The sequence below is a fragment of the Astatotilapia calliptera genome, chromosome 1 (genome assembly GCF_900246225.1).
Source record: "Astatotilapia calliptera chromosome 1, fAstCal1.2, whole genome shotgun sequence".
NCBI classification, from domain to species: Eukaryota; Metazoa; Chordata; class Actinopteri; order Cichliformes; family Cichlidae; genus Astatotilapia; species Astatotilapia calliptera.
Genome location: NC_039302.1, coordinates 34,607,831 through 34,631,216, shown reverse-complemented (window position 1 = coordinate 34,631,216; position 23,386 = coordinate 34,607,831). Strand labels below are relative to the sequence as shown.

The following is a 23,386-nucleotide window of genomic DNA, read 5'->3' as shown; positions in this document are numbered from 1 at the left end:
ATGGAGGCTTTGATCACAGAAGAGGAGGATGTGTCTAAAGATAAAGACCATGTTGAGGTTGCTGCTATTCAGGTAGTCTTGTTCATTTTGTTAAATTGGAAGGAGCTGGATAAAATGCATTTACATGTGTTCTAGGGGTGTGTGTGTGGGGACTGGTAACAAATGGGTCCAAAACAGAAGGATAGGAAAACAGAGGTGTTTAGTAAATAAAATAGTTTTTATTATAGATAATCTTAACTAGAAGAGCCGGCAAGGCCGTTCTTCCAATAACACTAGAAAAAGAAAGAAGGTCGCAACAACAAAGAACACAACCAAACAAAAAACTCGACATCACGAGGAGGAACTTCCAGGGGCCCACAGGCCCATCATGTCACTACCAGCAGCTAGCTTTACTGCGGCTGAGGCCCACAAGCTCACACTACTCACATGAAGCAGCTACACTCCCCACTACTCCCCACTGCTCCCACTACTCCACACCATAGGCTCTCTTCTGACACAATCTGGAGACACCAGAGAATACCACCCTGCCTCATCCAGTTCATCCCCAACTTCTATGACCTCAGAGAGGTGATTGCTGACTGGGCCTAGGTGGTAAACAAGCCCAATGAACAGCAGCTGTGTCCTGGGAAGAGAGAAGAGTGAGAGAGAGACAGAGGGGTGGCGCAAGAGAGGAGGCGGCAGAGAGAACACCACACTCACACAAGAGTAGTTTCAGGAGGCCCGTAACACATGGATATACATGAATATATCCTCGCTCGGGTCTGTAGGTCAAAGGATACATCAACTTTCAGTCTGTGGGATAATGGTGTGCAGATAAATACTGGAATATCGATTCCTCCGATACCAGATATTTATTCTCTAGAATTGATTCTCATTTTAAAATATTCACATTTTAATAATTTAGGGTACATTTATACTTTAACATTAACGGAAAAACAGTGAAAAGTAGTCATATTATCGGGTTCATCGGAATGATTGACAGAAGCTACTTGACAAACCTGTCACGGTGATATGTAAAATACAGCTGTATAAATGCGTCACAGCTCACGTGTGCTTCCAGGTGCAGCGGGAGAAAACGTGGAGCTGGAAGCACGCGTGTAGCTGAATTTGGAAAGTGTTGACGTTCTGTTGACATTTAAACAACAGGGACTTCCTCGTATGATAAATATTACAGAATCCCATTTGTTCAAATTTACATTCACAAATATGGTTATGAAATTAGTAATTAGTAAATAAATACATGCTACAGTACATAGCTGTATTAGTTTACCTTGGGGGTCATATGTGTGTCCCTGCCATCACATGGATTCAGTTGGACTAGATTTAGTCAGGTAAAGATGTAGCGTAGAGCATTTAAAGAGCATTACGTAGGTTGGGTATCATTAAAATATATGCAGTAGCTGTAAGCTACAACTCATAATATTTCATACATAAGATAGATCAATATAACCTGTATTGATAAAATGTTTCTCAGTTGTTTTATGATTTTCAATCAGTCACACTCATTTTTCATTTGAAAATTTAGGTACTTACTTTTCATGTTTTTTTATTTCTTGTATAATAATTCTTTCTAATTAATAAGAACAAGAAGTCTGATGTCTTTTATTCATTACAAAAGGTATACATTATAGTATACTGTATCATCGATGCCATCCTGAATTTTACTTGCTATCAGATCGGAATAGAAATCAGTCACTGGCAGCCAGAGAGCAGCAGGCGATAGAGATGCTTTGGGTTTGTTTAGGGGAGCTGTTAGGTGTCCATGTTTTTCAACTGGTATTTCTTTCTATATTTTTTTTTCTGTTTTGCAACACAGATTCTCTTTGGGGTTGCATAAGGAAGGTTGTCTGGTGTTTAAAAAACTCTAACAGCTCAAACACAGCTGGCGAATGACAAGGGACAAGCCATAAATGGTTTGTCCAACCTGAAAAGAGAAGAGAGTAGTAGAGATAGATATATGTTGATAGTTCCGCCTCTTGTTTCAGATAGTTTACATGTCATTTTATGAACTTGGCAGGAATCTTTCCAAGCGGAGCAGGTTTACTCATTTGCATTTTTCCTGCTGTCACATCAGGTGTGTTCTGGATTGTTTTCAGGTGAAATCATTTCTACAATGAGATCCAAAAAGGGTAGGCTATCATGTTGTTGTCCTTATATTAGAGAGCTCTTTTAGCTTTGTGTATTGTCCTTTAGTGTATTGAATTAGAGTATTTCGTCGTATGTGTTTTTATGTGTCCAGTACTAGTTTATGTGTAACTGCGGTTTACTTATTGATGCCTTTTTTAGTGAGGAAGTGGACAGTGCATCCTCGGTTTTTTAACATAAAACTCATTGTTGCATCCCAAATATGATCTCCTTAGACTAATTTTTAGTTTTAGTATCCTTATTTTCCTCTGACTTGTCTCTTCTGTGTCTAGGTTCTAGATCTAACATAATGTAATGGAAGTTTGTTAGGCACAACCACCACAAGACACAATACTGAAAGACAATGGCACTACACATATTCCTTAAAAAGTAAACTTTTAGCACTTACTTCAGATATCCTGCTATCAATCGGCAACTGAATGAAGTCAAGCTTGCTGTGATAATTCACTGAAAATTACGTCTACAGCCGAAATTCTCATTTAACGTAACTTATATCAATGTGACATTTAATTATTAGATGTCCATTCAACATCCTTCCTGTTCTAAAGGATTACAACCACAATACAAATGCCATACAAATACACCTGGCTGCAGGAATACAGATTGAAATCTGTCTGGAGATTCTCTCTAAATTACAAAGAAGTTACTTGCAAACTTCCAGCAATCTCTCTGAGAGGGACTGCAATCAGTCCAGGTCAGACTGTCACTCTTTGCAGAATGGTGGCTATCAGGCGGTCTGGTCATGAGTGTTCAAGAGCCTCAAGTTCTGGGCATCCACCAGTTATAATCTGCTGGAGAATGTGAAAACATTAAAAAGAGCCACCAGGCTGCCACTGATTCGTTTTCATTTGTTGTTGTTAATTCAAGGAGGTTGCAATCCTATTTGTATTTGTGTGATTGTTTGATTCTCCATATTCAAAGTGCGTTTAGTGTTGGACAAGTTTGTTCAGCTAACGTTATCACTGGATGGTGGTGCAGGGGATGAGCCCTCTTGATGTTTAGTATTCTGAGTAGGGCTGCAGATTAATTAGTGTGAATGCTTGAAAAGCATTCACAGTATTGTTATTCGAATCTTTATTATTATTCCATATTCCGTACGTTTTTTGGCATCTAACTCCTTCAAAACCGTTCAACTTAGAAAAACCATTCAAACATCGTTAGATTCCTATTATTTTGGACATGACTGCTTCTATTTTTCTCATTTTTAACATTTATATTTTTAATTTTATTCAACTTTATTCAACAAAAATTTATAATGTATTTCAATGGGGAGACCCTTCAAATTCTCATTCAACTTACTCATTTTTAAACTCTTACTACTTCCACATACATTGACATAGAGCCACCATTCAAACTTTAAAACGAAGACAAGACATTCAACTATTCAACTTGTATTTATCTTTTCAATATCTATTATACTTTTTCTTCAGTTCCAGTTTAAGTTTCATGATGTTTTTTCACCCATTTCAAAATTTATAATGGGTGTGTATGGGACGGAATGTTGGGGCTAGAGTGAGACAGCTCAACTGCTAGAGTGAGAGGAGCAAAAAAATTAATCTTAAAATCTTTTTTAAAACTGCTGCTGTGTCTGCAGCGTTTGCTCTACAGGTATGATTTTACCCTCAAAACGTAGCCATCGCTGTCCTCTTTCATCCAATGTGTTTACTATTGTACTAGGTGTTATGGTTCTTTCGTAAATGTCACCAATGCACAGCCTCCTCCCTCCAACTCTTCCATAGACTCTAATGTTAAAATGGCTCAGAAGGTTCGTTTGAAAATCAGAAGAGCATGGTGTCTTTCCACTGTCACCACGTCCATATAATAAACTCCACAGACATGAAAACTGAGAATTTGGTAGACTAGACATTGCTGTCGCTCACAGTGAAAGAATTTTGTCAATACGACTTTTACTTTTCATTTGGGAACGATTTGTTTCGGCCTGACTTTTCTGTTCATTTTAAGCAGCAAAAGTGAGGCGCATGTCTGTGTACGTGTGTATGGAGCCATTGGGTGCGGTCACTATAGCAACCAGGCTCACACCTGCCTGCTTAACGAGCTCTGCCTGCCACTGTACCAAGATTCATCTTAAGCACTTCTCTTTCAACTGCTGCTGTGTCCACAGTGTTTGCTCTACAGCCATCATTTTACCCTCAAATTGTCGCCATTATTGTTCTCTTTCCAACATCTTGTCTTTCAAAGCTCAGAGATGTAAACTTTTTAAACTGTGTGGGTCCAAGTGGAGGGATCACATTTTCTTCATTCAGTGATTCAAAGAATATGACCTTTTAATATTCTTTCAGATGTTTTCTGACTCTAAATGTTCTTTTCTCATTTCTTAGGGTTTTCTAATTTACAATTAAAACATTTTCAGCTTTTTTCCAACTTCTTCTTCTGTGTAACCTTCAGCTTTTAGCAGTTCAGCACTGTTGTTTTCAGGTTAAATTCGTGTTTTTTTTTTTGTTTTTTTTTAAATCTCATTCAATATTTTTAACTCAAAATTCAGCAATTAATTCATTTCAGTGCATACATTCAGATTCAAGCATTCACACTGCAGTTTCTTCAGAAAATGCACTTTCTAGTTATTATGGTAATCTATCAATTATTTCATCGATTCATCGAGAAATTAGATAAGAAATGCTTTTGGCTTATCAATGAGCAATAATAAATATTCAAATGAGAACAAACACAGGTCTTAAGTTGAACTACATTCAACATCTGTCCAAAAACAACAACTAAATCATTTGATTTTATGTCCGTGCCATATTGAAATTTAATTTTTAAAATAAACTGTTTCTATGTCAAGCATCATATGTATAATTGTCTACTTTACAATATAAAAGGGCCATTGGTGCTGTACAAATAAAATTGAATTGAACTGAAAGAAAGCATTTCTTAAATGCAAAAAGTATCTAAATAATCAGAAGTACAATCAAAGGTCAAAGTCACATAAAATACGGTATATATGGAATCTAAGAAATTTACCTTTACTATGTGTTCTTGGAAACCTTTCTGACATTAATAGGAGGCAAGTTTTTGTGTAGCTGAAAACAGACATTATAATGTCTCAGGTCATTTACACGTCATTTTTTATAAATTTACAGAAAACATTGTCAAAGACAGCAGTTTACTCATTTTCTTTTTTTCCAATTGTTACATAATTCGTGTTCCATTAACTTTTCAGGGGAAATGAATTCTACAAGGGCATCTAGCATCATGCAAGGGTATGCTTCATTTTTGTTCTCTTTATGTTAGAGATGCTTTCTTTATTAAGTATTTAATCTGTTTAATGCTAGTTTAAGAACACAAAATAAATATGAATATCAGGACTAAAAGTTGCCTATTGATGATTTTTGCAAAGGTACATGGCAGTAAGATTGTGGGGGTTTCTACATGCATGTTTTTTCTAAACATATTTTTCTATGAATATAATAATCATTATCATTATGATTATTGTAGTTGTTGCTATTGTTATTTTCATATATTCCATTCCATTGGATGAGTATTCCACATCCAAAACATTTTTCATTTAAATAAGGATACATTCAGATAAATATTTTGCTAATTCTCTTACTGACATGTGCAGTAAGGGGAAACTGTGCAATCTTATTGAAACACAAATGCAAAAGTACCCTGCCTCACTATTCCTAATGTTTTCTTTTTTTAATTAACACGCCAATTCTTTGCCTGTTTGATGTTAGAAGGCAATTACATCAAATTTTCAATATAAACAATAACATCTTATATATAGAATCAGAATCAGAATCAGAAAGGGTTTTATTGCCAAATGTTGAGCAGGTTTACAACATTAGGAAATTGCTGCGGTGCGGTGGATCATAGCTTGGTCATTTTCAACCACACTAGGGAAGCTCGTCCCATTTTGACCCTGGGGCCTTCAGGTCATGCTCGGCACAAATGTTCCTGTATACTATGCTTGCCACTTTATGGCATTCTAGCATCTTGCACCTTGCACCCGAGCCTGTCCCAACTATTTGAGAAGGGTTCCTGCCATCAAACTCAAAATTACCTTATTTTTTTTCTTAAAATGTTGAGCTTAAAATTGTTAGATGTTTTGTGTGCGTTCTATTGTGAATAAAATATGGGTTCATATTTATAATCAAATGTATATTTATAATACAAATCACTGCATTTTGTTTACATTTACATTTAACACAGTGGCCCAGCTATAATTGAAATTGGGGTAATAGTTATATAAACCGATGCTCTTCACATTGGACTGATGATGATGAAGTTTATCACAAGGCCTATTCACCTTGATAAAAAACATGTAACTATAAATGAATAAGTGGTGTTTTGTTGTTGTTGTTGTTGTTGTTGTTGTTGTTCTAAACTGATTCTCTCCATTTCCCCAGGATAACATGTTGCATGCTTTGGTGGCTGTTGTCTTTTGTATCTCATGGAAGCTTCTCCTGGAGCTGTGTATCAGGAGCTTCCTGTGGCAATTATTGCAGTTCAGTTTGTAATGAAACATTCTGTAAGTGGTTTAATGCATTTCTCTTAACTTTATCTTAAGTAAACTGAGAAGAGACAGGGACAAGTTTTAGATGAATTTCATAAATATTCTTTATTTATTAGGGTGGCAGCGTGGTGCAATGCTTAGCATTGTCGCTTCACAGCAGAAACCCCAGGTTTTGAATTCACTGTGGGACCTTTCTGTGTGGCATTTGCTTGTTCTTCCATGCTTTGGTGGGTTCTTTCCAGTTACTCTGGTTTTCATCCACAGTCCAAATATATGCATTGGCCTAGGTTAATTGGTGAGTCTAAATTAGGCATAGGTAAAAATGTGAGTGTGAAGGGTTGTCTTTCTCTCTGTGTTAGCCCTGGTTGTGGTAACCAAATCTTCCTTAACCACAAACACTTCCTTCCTTCCCTCAACTTTAGTTGCCTCTGGAACACATTTAGAGAACAATGGTTCAAGTGTTAAATCCTCTTTCTGTAGCCAAGCAACCTCACTAGCACTAGGGAGAGCCTCGGACTTCAAAGGATATAAAATGTGTTCAGCTACTCTTGTTCTCTTCACCTTTTCATGTCTTCTCTGTCACGTGCTCTTTTTTGGTTTAGAATGAGTGCTAGACTCGTCCAATGGCGCATCCTCATTTGCAAAAGGCAATTCATCCAAACCCAAAGCATTAACCTAGTAAGTAAGTAAGTAAGTAAAATTTATTTATATAGCACTTTTTTAAGACAAAACGCTGTTACAAAGTGCTTCACAAGAAAACATGTCAAACAAACAATATAGCAACATAAAGAAAGTATAAAAGCATATCAAAAAAGCAATAATACAATATAAATATAAAATAAAACAACATGTTACGCATTAACATTTCCCAAATGCCTGTCTAAACAGATGAGTTTTAAGCTGTTTTTTGAAAGAAGCCATCGTGTCGATGGTGCGTAGTGGGGGGGGTAAACCATTCCACAGTATAGGAGCCAGGGTTTGAAATGCGTGATCCCCCTTTGTTTTCAGACGAGTCCGTGGGATAGATAGACGACCGCTATCAGTGGATCTAAGAGTTCGCTTTGGAGAATAGGGCTGGAGAAGCTCCGAGATATAGATGGGGGCCCCACCTTGTAGAGACATAAACGTAAAGGTGAGGATTTTGAACTTATATCTATACTCAACCGGAAGCCAATGCAGGGATTTTAGTATAGGAGTGATATGGGAAAATTTATTGCTATGGGTCAAAAGCCTTGCTGCAGCATTCTGAACCGCTTGGAGCCGATTTAGTGAGGCCTTAGATACGCAGGAAAAGAGTGCATTACAATAATCCAGCCGGGAGGAGATAAAGGCGTGGACAAGCATCTCCAGTTCGGTTGTGGAGACAATAGTCCTGAGTTTGGCAATATTTCTTAAGTGAAAAAAGCAAGAGCGGGTCACGGATTTAACATGGACATCAAAGGACAAAGATTGGTCGAAAATTATCCCAAGATTCCGGGCAGTGGCTTTTATCGACGATGAAAAAGCACCCAGATGTTGACTAATCTGTGGCTTGATATTCTCCGGGGCTAGGATTAAGCACTCGGTCTTGTCTGCGTTCAACTGCAGAAAATTGTTTGTCATCCAAAGATTGATTTCCTTAAGACAGTCCATAAGAGTGGATAGCTTGTCTAATTCCCAGGATTTAAAAGAAATGTATAATTGGATGTCGTCCGCATATAAATGATAGGAAATATTTTTGAAACCGCTAATGATCCGGCCTAAGGGAAGAATATATAGTGAAAATAATAGGGGGCTTAGAACCGAACCTTGTGGAACTCCACATAGAAGCTTAGCCACGTCTGATTGGAAGTTTCCCACTGAAACTAAAAGCGTCCTATCTTCCAGAAATGAGGTGAACCACTTTAGAACAGATCCTGATATCCCTACCGTGCAGTTTAAGCGATCGATTAAGATCTGATGGTCAACGGTATCAAAAGCTGAGCTAAGGTCCAGAAGAACCAGGACTGAGCAATCACCCCTGTCTGCAGCCATCAAGAGGTCATTTGTGACTTTCAGCAGAGCTGTTTCTGTAGAGTGTAATTTTCTGAAACCCGATTGAAATTTATCAAGAATGTTATGCTTCTCCAGCGCTTTCTTTACTTGTAGCCAAACAACTTTTTCTAGGATTTTTGAGATAAAAGGAAGTTTTGAGATGGGCCTGTAGCTTGACTGAAGTGTTGGATCCAGGTTAGGCTTTTTCAGCAGAGGTTGAATAACCCCCTGTTTAAAGCACCTGGGGACAGAGCCAGATAGCAATGAATGGTTTATCAGCGTGACCACAGAGGGCCCGATGGTCTCAAAAACTTTACAGAATAAACGAGTAGGTAAGACATCAGCTAAACTCGTTGAAGGATTCAATTGAGTCAGTGTTTCCAATAAATCCTCTAAAGAAACTGGGAGGAAAGATTCCATAATTATGGGGTGTGGACGATCATGGTTGGTGGGGTTTCCTGAGGGAGTTATGTTATGTCTTAGGCAACTAATCTTATCTTGGAAAAATTTTAAAAATTCACTGCAGTCCTTATCTGAAGAGACGGGTGTACATGGCGTTGGGGGGGAGACAAAGCTACTCACTGTATCAAAGACAATTTTCGGGTTTCTTTTTCCTACTGCAAGTAGTTGAGAGAAGTAGGTGGCTCTTGAATCTGACACCATGTCATTAAAGGTAGATAATAGTTCTTTTAAGTGAAGCTTGTGAACCTCGAGTTTTGTGATTTTCCACAGGCGCTCGGTTTTACGGCATATTCGCCTAAAGCTGCGGATAGCTTCTGTAAACCAGGGCGGGCGTTTGACAGTACTGCCTTTCCTGATTTTAAGAGGAGCCACTTTATCTAGAATTTTTTGACATTGTGAATTGAAGGAGGTCATCTGCTGATCTATATCGTCTGTTTCAGATAAATTGTTAACAAACAATTCCCTAAATTCTTCTACCGCTGAGTCGCTGATTAATCGTGAACGCTTCTCATAAACAGAGGGTAGAGTGTCATAAGTAGAAGAGAGATCAAATAAAAGGTATTTATGATCACTAATAAAAATGTCTCTGCAATGAACTGGGCCGATATCCAGACCCAGTGATAATATCAGGTCCAGGGTGTGGCCACCACTGTGTGTTGGCCCAGTCACATGTTGGACAAGGTTAAAAGAGTCTAAGAGAGTAAGAAAATCCGAAGCAGCGTGACATGAACTGTCGTCAACATGAAGATTGAAATCCCCCAGCAGAAGAATTTTTTCCAGCTTAATGGTGGAGGATAGAAAATCCCCAAACTCCACTAAGAAACTCCTAGCTAGTCCTGGTGGCCTATAGATTAAAATCACATAGAAGGGATGAGTCCTATTGATCTTCATCATCTGGATTTCAAAGGAGTTAAAGGAGGGGGTCTTTACCAGCCGACAAAAAAAGGAGTTTCTAGAAATAACTGCCAACCCACCACCACGTCCTGAGAGACGCGGTGTGGTTAAGCACTTACAGTCTGCTGGACACAGTTCTTTGAAATGGACAAATTCCATATTCCGCTGCCAAGTTTCAGTTAGGAACATAAAGTCCAGGTTATTCCTAATGAAAAGGTCGTTGAGAACAAATGCCTTATTTGAGATCGAGCGGCAGTTTAATAGAGCCATGTTAATCGGCGGTGCTGGAGTGTCACTGTTTACACCCTGAGGGGCTTGGTGTAGGTTCGCACTGCATACTCCTCGGGGTTTTTTACCGTTTAGTATAATCCGTGGGACAATAGGACGGTCACTCACATGGTCTGGAAAAACTGTTTTCAGACACGGCGTCCTGATGAAGCCCATGCGAGGAGACTGTGCATTAAGCTGGAGGTCCGCCTTAGCAAAAACATCCACTGTTGAGAACTCCAAGCAGGCCGTTAAATCAGCGGTACTCTTATATTTCCGTAGTCTCACTTGGATGCCCGCTCTCCTTCCTCGTCTTCTCTGACGGTGATTTGTCCGGGAACGGCGGCTCCGGTTTTTCCCTGGCCCAGGCAAGCAAGGGACGTAATGGGCAACAGCTGATCGCCCGGAAGGTGGAGAGAAGCCTCGAAAATATTTCCAGGTTTCATCCATAGATTTCATAGTTGATTTAATCCGAAGTAGAGTGTGGCGATCGTAAACATAGGTAGCTGTAATCTTATCCACAGACAGCAGCAAAATGGGTAATGCAACATAAAACAGAAGAAGAACACAGAGTCTGACAGCGGCATTGCCGATCACAGGCGCCATCTTGTCAACCTGTTGCTCCTTTGCTTTTGACCTTGTGACCGCTAACAAACTTTCAACTGCTTCAGCCTGACATGAATGCTTGGTTATTAGCTCTGTAAATATTGGAAGATCACGGCCCAACACCACTTGATAAGGCAGAGTTTGCAGCACTCCCACTGAAAGAGTGTAACACTGGCCTTCAACTTCAATTGCAACCTCAGCAATTGGGTACGATACCTTATCACCATGAATACAGCACACATTCACTGTGGAGGCCTATCTCCCCCCACCACTTTCGCTGCCAGTGGCAGACGCCCTCAGACAAGGGTGGATGGATGGGCATCCAGGTACCCATCGGCTCACTCCTGGTGGCTGCTTGTCGGGGCCTGGAGCCTGGGGCTCTCTCGGCCTGAGGTTCGGTCACTCTGGCACAGCTGGCTGCCAGCGGAGCTCACGGGCACGTCACTGCCCATGAGCTCCGCTGTTTATTATATTGCTCTCTTTTTCTTTGCTTGTTTTCTCTTTTTTCTTTCTCAACAGGTGATCCAGGTCATTGATATATATATTTTTTTGTCTGTTTGTTTTGTTGGTTTTTGCCCTTTATCACCGTCCCTCTTCCCCGCTCTTTTTCTTTCCCTCTTTCTTTCTCCCTTTTCTTTTCCCCAGTCAAGTCTGTCCCGTGTTCAGCAAATGAAATTAAAATAAACAATAAAAGCAAAGGTGAATCAAATAGACCAATACGGCAAGGCTGGGGTGGTCCATTTGGTAAAGTAAATTCATTGGGCATCTTTCTTTGCCTTAGACAACAATTCTGATGGCAAAAGAACCAAATGGGACAGGCAAAAAAACAAAAAAAAAAAAAAAAAAAAAAAAAAACAAGTACCCCAATTGATGGCTCATGTTGCTGACATTCAAATTCATTTTTGTGATTCTCACTGACTTCAGTTTGTCTAGCAGAACAAATGTAATTTTTACTAACAGACATCTTTGTACACTGAGCTTTAAGATGACCTATTTGACCACACAAATGACATGTTTTATTGGTTTTATTTTTTGTCTCAGATCTGGCAGGATCTGAGTTATACCAGTTCTGTCATGTGTGCTTAGCGTTTAAGTCAGTTCCACCACCTAACTCGTTCGATGGCATGTTGGAAAAAAAAACCTAGCTTGAATGAAGTCTTTTGATGGTCGACAAGCTGCTAAGAAAGCTTCAGCCAGTTCTGCTGCGTGCTTGGAAGTCTTTAGGATATGTTCCTTAAACCACATCTGCATATCAGGATTCAGAACCTTGAGAAACTATTCCATAACAATGGAATATCCAATTTGATCGTTCGTCTTTGGGGTTCCCTCTTCTCCAAAAGTACTAGAACAAAACCTCATTCGATAGGTGTCAAAACTTATTTCATACTTCTGCAAGACAGCACACTTTACTTTTGCATAGTCCATAGTGTCATCAATATCCATAGCTACATAGGCGGAACAAGCTTTCCCAGTTAGCAGTGGTGCTAGGTGAAGAGCCCACTGATCTCGTGGCAATTAGTAATTCTTTCAAATGTGATCAAATAATGTTCAATGTCCTTACCTTCACTGTCAGGTTGAATTTTTGGCACCTTCCAGTCTGAATGTCTCATCAGTGTTGAAAGCTGTGCTTCACTGGGTTGATGTACTGGCTCCAAGTCAAACTTATTTGATTCTTGTGTGCTGGAAGATGGTTCTGGAGTAGGTCCTCTTGAAGACGCAGATGTAGATGCTTGAACTTCAAGCAACTGACGCTATTGGTTGCCCTGCTGCACCTGCTGTTGAACCTGGGCAAACTGATGCCAGATTTGCCTGCATCTATCCTCCTGGTGCTTGTGCTCTTGCTCCAGTTTAGCATCGAGTTCAGCCTGCTGTTGCATCAGAGTTCGCAAACGTTTGGACAATTCAGCCACATTCTCTTGTCCATCAATATAGCCACTTACTGCCCCTTGTTGGTCGCTGCCATCTTGTAAATCACCTGCTTCACATTCTGGAACAAGCCCTCTCTTTGCTTGGGTAGACATCTTCTCCACTCATTAATTGGCCTGGAAACCCACTGCTGCTGCCACCAAATGTGGTAGAACTTGACTTAAGCGGCCAAAGAAGTGCAGGAGACAGATGCTGTCCAGTGTAGCGAGTGATTTATTCACCATTTTGTGACCAAACCATATTTACAAAAATAAATAAAAAAAAAAACTCAACTCCATAATTAACTCAGTTCAAATAAACATAACTAAACTTAAATCAACGGAAATTAAGGTCAAACTCCATACAGCTACACTGACCTGGTCCGTCCTTCCTTCCTGAACACCTGCGTTCACCCGCTTAAATAGTCCACTCACCCCTGGACTATTCCATTAGGTAGGTGAGAAGAACCAGAACCAGAACCAGTCCATTTACTTCTTTTGCACAAAGTAGTCTATGGCTAAAAGTTCATGATACAATGAATAATGTCTATTTTGAGCTGAAACGTAATACCCCCATGAAAAATTTATTTAAATTGTTTCCTTTAATTACTTTACAGCCAGCTGCTGTATGAGGTATACAACAAACATCCTGGATGGTTCAACCCAAACAAACCCTGCTGAGTAAGCATTTTATTTACCCTAAATACATGATTTTTTTTTTCAGTTTGTCAGAATTTGGTGTTTGAACATTTGTGTGGTGGGTGAGTGCAATTTGTAAAACACTTTACATTAAAAATGAAGAATTTGGTAATATTAAGAATATTTTTGTGTTATTGAATCGATGACAGGGTGTAAACTAATATAATACTTGTGATGAACTATTCTTGTCCTTTTCCACCAGAGCCTTGATGAGCCTAGAAAAAATTCTAGAAGAAACTCCAGTAAAAGGAGTCATAAATATATCTTCAGGCAATTTTGTGGCTCTCCTCTTCAAACCCACTGGTTCCTTTACAGGCCTTGAAATTTATGCCAGTGACAATGAGGTAAAAACCCAAAAGACAGAAAGGATTGACACTGCTGTTTTCACTTTTTGGGAGCAATACTAACCACGTCCAATCATTTCTTTGGCTTGGGCTGAAATATCTGAACAACTGTTAGACGATATTTAAACAATGTGTACACACACTTTGATCTCAGATGATGACTTTTACTGATTACTGCTTTGATTGACATTGCCTTGAGCACAATTTGCAGGTCATATTATTTTCTTATCAATTATTACATCACTGAACAAATTTCCATTTCTAAATTTCCTTGCTATTAATACTTCAAAAAGCCTTTTAAATACCATCAACTGTGCAGTAGCTGTGACAGTTCTATCATACTATTTCATGTATTCAAATGCAATATTTCTCCCTCTGTTTCTGGGAATGATATAGGCAGGATTGAGTCAGGTCCCCAAGAGCAAAGTGCATGTTCAGCTACCAAGCACTCTGGATATTGGACAACAGGACAAGATTGTGTTCTCCTTGTTTAAGTTGCCTGAAACAAATGGGGTAGGGCAGCATATGGGCTTCTGTAAAATACTTTGTTTCTTCTGTTGTGTATAAAATTCTCCACAATTTTCTCACAGTCAATATGAAATATGTTTTGAGTTCTAAATCAAGCTTGTTCCAATGAATCCCATGGATACTTGATTCGACTGGGTATTGGGGAGCTATCTTGTTATTTGATTTGTGAGCAGGTACCATTTTTAAACCTGATTTATCTTTTACTGTTGTAGTGTTTATAGTTTATTTCTGCACGTAACTCCAACTGCAAATTCACATAGATTTTTTTTGTGATTGATTGTATATCATTGGCCAAGTTTTAGCCAAGTTCACACTCATTCAGAATTCCTTTCAGTATTTTTGTACATAATTTGCTTTATTATTATTACAAAGGAAAAAAAGTAAATGGGTTAAGGGTTGTGTTACACATCATGCAGGCTGAATTATGTTTTGAAAAAAGAGGAAGAGTTACTCAAACACAGTGATGCACAAGAAGTTGATCTTTTGGTATTATGTAAATCAAAATGTAAAGCAATACAAATTTAGAAACATTTGAATTTAGGGGGTAGAGTAGTAGTACATGGGAAAAGACAAACCTCTTGTTTTTACTAAGATGTAAATGACAGATTCAAAACAGTGCGACATTATCTCTGAGTTGCTTTCCCCTTTTGCAGTTAGAATTTTATAAAAATCTTACGTAAAATCATTATGAACAAACTTTTAAATGAACTGGTGTATGTGTTGCATTCTAGACTGATGCGGGAGTGTTATATGATGTATATGAGCGAAGACTGGTTATCCTGAGTGTGCAGGGCAAGCGAATATCAGGTCTTAAGGATCCTGTCAACATCACCATAAACTTTAAGGATATAAATGTAATTATAATTTCATTTCATCACTTGTTCCACTCTTGCATATTGATATATAATCCTGAATATTATGGAAGTCTGTGTAAATTATTATTATTACTAAAAGTTAGTAAAAAATATAGATGCATAACTAGGGATGGGTATTGATAAGATTTTAACGATTCCGATTCCATTTTCGATTCTGTTTAACGATTCGATTCCTTATCGATTCTCTTATCGATTCTTTTTTTTTTAAAAAGGAGAACACTAAGTTCGATTAGCTTAGAACTTTGTTTTATATCTTCTCTTTGAACAAGATAGAAATTTAGGAGTAACATGGCCTTACAAACCCAACAGTGAGATCTTAAGAGATCCACAGCCTACGGCTCTTCAATGGGGTGTCACAGGGTCCCCAGGAAAAAAAATGTATATGTAAAATAATAAAATTAATATTCTCCTGTAGCAATAACAAAGTTTAACATAAATTATTCTGTAGCAATTACACAAGAATATCCAGTAATGTCCTGCCTACAATTAAACACATTCACTTACCAAAGTGAAATCGGGGGCATCTGCTGTGGCAAATGGGTGCAAGCCTTTGACCACAAACTTAGACACTGCTGGGTGACATTCGTCTATCCTGGCCTGAAAGGAGACGCTACCGGTAGACTGCAGCGAGAACTGCCAGCATCTGAGCCAGCCAGACTCTGTCTCTCTCATCATGGTTATCTAAATGCAACGCACAGTAATAGCAGGTTTTGTAATAAGGTAAATCGCGCTAACATAATATGCAATGCTAATTGATTAGTTACCTGCAGTATTAACGGGAGAGGACGTGGAAACGCTACCGCTGCTGCTGGGTTGAGCTTCGCTAGTCCGGAGCGGATCAAAAACACGACATTCGTTGAAAGCAATCGCGTGTTTTTTGAGCAAATGCTTTTGCATATTCGTAGTGTTTCCTCCCTTTGATGAAATCTCTACTTTGCAAGTATTGCACGTTGCCCTGTTGTCATCCTTTCTCATAAAGTGTAACCAAACTTTTGAGCGTTTGCGCCGCTCAGGCGCCGTGTTTCCTACTGGGTAAAAGACGCTACTCAACGTGATGACGTCATTCGGGGCGACTGGAATCGATAAGGGAATCGTTTTTAAAAGTGGCAAACGATTCCAAGGAATTGAAACAGTGGGAACCGGTTCTCAACAAGAACCGGTTTTCGATACCCATCCCTATGCATAACACTAAACAGATATAAAATAGTTATTTTGTTATATGTCTGTTTATTTTTGCCATAGAAAACCCAGGAACCCTCCTGTCAGTTCTTTAATTTTTCAACAAACAGTGAGTAACCAAGCATGATGTCTCTCATAAAAAGTAATATGTACCATAACTATGTCTTTTTTAAATTTGTAGTCATCTGGGTTTCTAGTTTCACTCAACATTACAGATTTCTGAGTGAACTGATATAATTAAGAGGTGACAGCATCTCATGGATAATAGTTGTTTTTGTTTCACTTACCAGATTTCAGTACGGATGGCTGTCGCACTCGGTGGACTGATGGTCAAAGTAATGTCACCTGTTCCTGTGACCATTTCACATACTTCGGCGTGCTCATGGTAGATTTATTCTTTTTTAATATACAAAGTATAATGAACAAAAAAAGGCATAAAATTATGCCAGTAATTTAAGAAATCTTTTAAATAAATAAATAAGAAGGAGAGTTTTAAAAAGAATTACATCACAGTTTTGTCATGCCTCAGTTAGGCTTGTTAAATCCAAAAGTTTAGGAAAACACTAAACAAGTATTGCTTGCTATGAGGGTTTGCCAGGGTTAGGGCTGCCACGATTAGTCGACTAGTTACGATTACGTCGACTATCAAAATCGTCGCCGACTAATTTAATAGTCGACGCGTCGTTTGAAGCTTTGTAAGATCACAAAAGACGCAGGAATAAGTAGTAGGATTTAAGCGTGTAATAACGGACCGAAACAGAAGATGGCAGCACTGCATGTACAAGGATGCCAGCTGCCATTAACACCGAAGAAGAAGAAGCTATGTCCCAGAATTCATAGCGCAGCCCAGCTCAGTTTCCAACAATGGCAGCAGCTAGTTAGTTTGAATATTACTGGTATTATTCTTTCTGGGTCACAAAATAAACGTTTAACATATATTCAGGCGAGAATGTAGCTGTGTAAACTTTAAATATCTGCTCAGTTTATCAAGACACCACATATTTTCAAAAACACTCCGACGTTTTCGGAGACGTCTGTTACCCACTAGCTCGATAGCTAGCCGGGGGCAAGGCTCACTAGCGCCGGTGAGAACACTGGCCTCCCAGCAAACAGTTTTCAAACCCACCGCTGTCTTTCGCTACTCAGGTTAAACATATATGAGTCACTTAGATAACTTAAAAATGTTATTGTTTTGCTTTTTTTTGTATTTTATTTGTTCCTGAGTAAATCGGTTTGGCTGAGATTAAAGTTACAGTTTTTACACAGCTGAATAAACGTCAAGCAGACAGCTGATCATCAGAAGTGTGAGATGCTCGAGAATATACTCCGGTGTCCTGTTATATTTTAGATAGCAAGGAGCAGACGGCTGAGTTTATTAAACTCCACCGAAACAATCTGCAAATTTCATTAAAATGTAATAAACTAACATCTTGTCTTTTTTAGTTAGCACATACCTTAAACACTTAAAGCTGTAAGCTAATGATAGTTATATAAGAGCAGATGCTGCTGGTGCAATAAGCTGTAGGTTTTACGTCCAATGGATGCATGATCTGATTAGTCGACTAATCGCAAAAATAATCGGTGACTAGTCGACTATCAAAATAATCGTTTGTGGCAGCCCTAGCCAGGGTAAGAACATTTATATGCAAATATTAGTAAATGAGGTCCAGTGTCCTTCAGACAGGCAAGAACAAAATGGAGGCAACGTACAAGAATACCAAACATGGAAAAGGTCCACGCAGCTCATACTCAAGCGTGGAATGATGTGGTACCTTGCAGTCATTGAGCTGACTGCATTCACGGTGTACCTATGCATTACAGTGTCAAATGTGAGGCACTCTGTCTGACAGCTAAAGCTTGGGTCAGGCAACAAGCTAATGACCCCTACACACCAGCTACTGGAATAAAAGTTGTGAGTTTATTATAACGGATACAGTAACATTTAATCAGCTTTCTGTTAAAAACAGCAGAGGTGATTTAATATGCCAGTTAACTTGCCAATTGTAACAAAAGCAGTTAGGTCTGAAATATTGTTATTAAAGTTAAAAAGGCTAAACTTAAACATTTTGTAAAATGAATACATTTAAAAAAACTATCTTAAATAAATAACCGCCCCATTTTTAGGATTTGTCCACCTAGTAAATATAGAATCACTAAACTTAAAACATCTAAAAACCTCAATTTTGTGCCACTAATAATGTGAACAAATAATGTGAAAGTGTATTTGCTCCACAGACGTCTCCTTCTGTGCACGTCTCAAAAAAAGAAATTGAGATATTAGCATACATTTCTGTGATTGGCTGTAGCGTGTCTCTCTTTACTCTGATCATCACCGTTTTACTCTTCATCACAAACAGGTAATTTGTGGTTTTTTGTTTTTGTTTTTTTCCCCATCAACATATTTTTCAATCAAATATGACAAAGAAAGTTGTCATTTACAATAGATCCCTTCTTCTCTATCCAACAGGACGCTCAGAAAAGATGTTTCTATGAACATCCACATCAATCTCGTCATCGCCCTGATCCTCCTCAACCTGCACTTCCTGCCCAGTCAGGCAGTAGCAGCACACCCCTCCACTTGGCTCTGTTTCTACATGGCTCTTGCCCTTCACTACTCCCTGTTGGCCACTTTCACCTGGATGGCCTTGGAGGGGTTCCACCTCTACCTTCTCTTAGTCAAAATCTTTAACATTTCTGTCAGCAGATACATTCTCAAACTCAGTGCGGTGGGATGGGGTAAGTGGAATCCTTCAAACAGGAAGCAGTCAGCAATCTTGTGCGTGACTAATCATTTTTTGTGTTTCAGGTGTTCCTGCAGTCATTGTGTCAGTGGTGGTTATCACAGACAGAGGCTTTTATGGCCATGTCCCTCTAGACAGATCAAACTATGATGACATGAAAATGTGAGGAAAATATTTATTACACAGAGTCATTCATCTCTCTCTCTCTCTCTCTCTCTCTCTCTCTCTATATATATATATATATATATATATATATATATATATATATATATATATATATATATATATATATATATTAGGGGTGCAACGATACACAAAATTCACGGTTCGGTTTGATATTTTTTCGATAAAAAAAATGTTCATGCTTTTTTAATTTGTCATTTATTAAAATTATAAATATATATTTTAAGTCAAAAGTACAGTTTTTAAATTTAATGTTGCTGGAACAACAAAGGGATAAAATAATAAATCTATCTGATCGAGAAATCACTCATCTTTGGAAAAGAGAGTTTGTTACAGAGAAATGGCTCTTTCCAAAATAAAAGCTATACTATACGCTTCTTCTGAGCTATATTCTCAGCAGCATATTAAACATGACTCGGGTAAAATTTGTAGAATGCGTGCTTGTTGTTTTTGTCTGCTTCCACTTGTCTTTGCACTAGGATGATGTCGGCATAAATGTGCAGTCATATTCATTGTGTTCCCACTAGTGCTTTCAGGTTAATCTCGTTGAAATGACATTAACGCCACAACACGGCAAATCTCCGTTAACGAGCTACCGCGGATCGCCCGTGCATGGGGCTAGACGGCATCAACACGTTAACGAGCAAACTGCACTAACGCAGTAGTTCCCACCCATGTAATTGAGCATTGCGTGGCACATCCGACATACTGTTTTACTTTTGTCCATGACGCGCTTACCTTCAGGGTCATACGTCACATGAAGACCAAAATAGTTCCAAACGCCAGATCTGAATGAGGGTGGGGGAGATTAAATTTGCCATGTTGCAACGAGCTTAGCTTCTGTCTTGCTAGCTTGCCCTGCGCTCAGTGGATCTGCGCTCGACAGTGCAGCCTAGGCGGAGTAGTCGAACGCAGATCCACTGAGCTCTCAACACAGACAGCATCGTCAGAAGAAACGTTGATAAAAAAAATTAAAAATTTTGTATTGTTCAATACATATGCATACCGAACCGAAAGCACTATATATATATAAACATATAACTGTGTGAGATGAAATCACTGTCTGTTTTCTTTCTTTGTAGATGCTATATATCTAATGAAACAGTGAAGGCGGTCACTACTACTGGACTGTTCACCATGGTGTTCCTCTTTAACATGATCATGTTTATGGTGACAGTCAAACGTGTTTTGAATGTTGGGTATAACAAAGAGGTATGAGTTATTCTTGTAATCCTTTTTTAAATAAACTTCAACCTTTGATATTTATAGTAATTTCCAAATCCTTCCACAAAATTGTATCCTTTGATAAGCCCGCCAACAATGAACTGGTCTTAACAACAAGGACTGCTGGTTTTTCGAGATAATTTTCATTTCTTTGCATGAGAAATGGTTCAATGTGGATTTTTAAATAAACTGTTTACATTCCAGTAATATTTCAGTACCTAAAACCTAATTTCCATTACAGTGTCTATAAAAAATAAAGAATTCCTGTCATTACCTTTAAAACACATGTGAAGGCCTCTGTTAGTTTCAGATTTTGTCTCTAATCTGCTGTGTCTTGTGTCATTTTGTTTTTGGACAGCTTCGCCACAAAAACGCCAAGCAAGCAATTTTTCCCCTGCTGGGTGTCTGCGCTCTGCTCGGCATTACCTGGGGCCTGGTCTTCTTCTCGTTCAGTAGCCTGACCAACATTTCCCTCTACCTTTTCTGTCTCCTGAACTCACTGCAAGGTCTGTATATTGTGTTTCATTCATTTAGTTCTTCTGTGTGTGTGTTTGTGTGTGTTCAATCAAAAATTACTACTAAATCTAACCAAAATAACAGAAAATAATTGTGGATTTTAACAAGTGAAATGAATGTAAACTTAATTTCATCGCAGTTTTTAAAAGGCCAAACGTATTTATGCATGACTTCATTTAAATCAGCCGATTCTACAGGATCAGATCTGAACTTTTTTCAGATTTGGTGGTTTTAATATGAAATAACCACTAGTGACTCCCAAAATATGGGTTAGGATTCCGTTGTGGTCACATCAGTTGGGTATGATGGGTCTTTTGCAAGAATACTGTATGACATTATAAAAAAGACTTTTATATTAGTCCTGTGATGGACTGGCAAGCAGTTCGGGGCATACCCTACCTGTCAAAGCTCAGATAAAATCCAGTCCCCCAGTGAATCTAAATTAGATATGTGGCTGTGAAAATAGATGGTTGAAATAAAAGTTGAAATGACCAGAAAATGCATATTTAACCCTTTCATGCATACTAGTGACTACAGTGGACAGCTATTCGAAGGCTGTTTTCTTGTATTTGTGTCATTGTTGATGGTTTACGTGCACATTAACCACTACACTGGACACTGATGTGTCACGTCACTCCATACTCTGCCATGTTAAAAAAAGAAAAAGGAAAAAATTACATGTTTAAAAAAATGAAGTTAAAAATGCACATAGAAGTACAAAAATCATTTTCATGCCTAAAGATAAATGAAAAAACTTGGTCTTTCACGTGGAATTCCAATAAAATTGATTCATGTTTGTGGCTGTAATGTGACAAAATGTGGAAAAGTTCAAGGGGGGCGAATACTTTTCCAAGCCACTGTACTATCAAATAGATGGTTCTATTTTTAGCAGATTTCAATACAACTGTTTCTGTTGGGGTGTGTTTTGTTTGTTTGTTTTTGTTTTTTACCATCTATGGATAAACAGCAATCTGACACTGTTGAAATATCAGGTTTATTGCATGATTTGTATGTCTGGCTCACTGTCCAAACCTCCTCTATTTAACTCTCTCTTGCTCTCTCTTCTGTTTGCCTTGCAGGTTTTTTCATCTTCCTGTGGTTTGTATGTTCATTAAGAAGGCTTAAAAAATCAGCTGAAGCAACTTCCTCCAGTAAGATGATCAACAGCAAATAACAAGAGTTCGAGAAGTGTGTTCATGGAATTTACTTTACTTTACTTTACTTTATTGATTTATATAGCAATCTTCACAGGATAAAAACCACAAAGTGCTTCACAATAATATAAAACACATAAACATAAAACAGTACAATCAAACATACAGTACAAATCTAATTAAAAGCTAATCTAAATAAGTGAGTCTTAAGATGATGTTTAAAAGAATAAATAAAATTCTGGAGGGAGAGAATTCCACAACCTGGGGGCCACCACTCTAAAAGATCTATCAACTCTGGTTTTAAAACGTGTTTGGGGAACTACCAACAGCCTTTGATTAGATGATCTCAGGCTGCGAGAAGGAGTGGGAGGTTCTAAGAGATCAGAAATATAGGCAGGAGCGTCATGATTCAAAGCTTTAAAGTCAGTTTTTAAAAGGACAGTTTATGGACTTCCAAACTGTTCAGTTCTACTGCTCTTCTGAGCAGTAGAGCTGAATATTATCAGCATAAAAGTCAGGGAACTGCCTAATTTCACATTATAATTTTGGCTTTAGATTGTCTGCATGTATAACCATGTACCATGTGTAATGAAATGGGATGAGGGATTTATCTTTCCAAGATATTATGTTTAGATAAGATGTTTATTCAAGTTTCTTTTCTTCTATGAAGGGCAATTCTGTGAAAATTGTGAAATGGTGAAACTGAGAGAATAATTTCTGCAGAAAATCCTGACCTGACCTGATCTTTCTGTCCTGATTGGTCCTGGTTCATTGTCTGTCAAGTCATCTATTCTACTTTTATACAATGCATAAGGATCTGATCTTAGTTTTAGTTGTGTAGAGCTCTGACATTTGTAATTCTGATATTCTGGTATTGTTATCTAGATAATTACTGCATATCATATTTTATGTGAGATTTTTAAATATATCTTCAGGTGTGTCTTCTTACATATATAAAATGCATTTGTGAATACTTTCAGTACTATTTTGCTTATCTAAGCATGTATCTGTATCTGAGTTTACCAGAGGCTATCATGTCAATATAAACAATAAAAACTGGAAATTGTGCAGCTTCATTCTATTTTTGTATTAAGGTTTTTTTTCTTGTTTTTGGAGGGCCATTTTTTCCAGTGTGGCATCTTTGTGTGAGTAAATTTGAGTTGACATACCTGATT

General features: G+C 38.2%; 1 protein-coding gene across 1 annotated transcript; it reads left to right on the top strand.

Moving 5' to 3' along the window:
- Window positions 1–22,300, top strand: LOC113031091 (adhesion G-protein coupled receptor G1-like). The gene is made up of 9 exons (XM_026186937.1): window positions 1–72; window positions 16,457–16,502; window positions 16,684–16,778; window positions 18,629–18,750; window positions 18,861–19,129; window positions 19,200–19,296; window positions 20,400–20,529; window positions 20,900–21,047; window positions 22,137–22,300. The coding sequence occupies exons 1-9, from the start codon at window positions 1–3 to the stop codon at window positions 22,229–22,231; spliced, it is 1,074 nt and encodes a 357-aa protein (XP_026042722.1). The 3' UTR covers window positions 22,232–22,300.
- The last annotated feature ends 1,086 nt before the right edge of the window (window positions 22,301–23,386 follow it).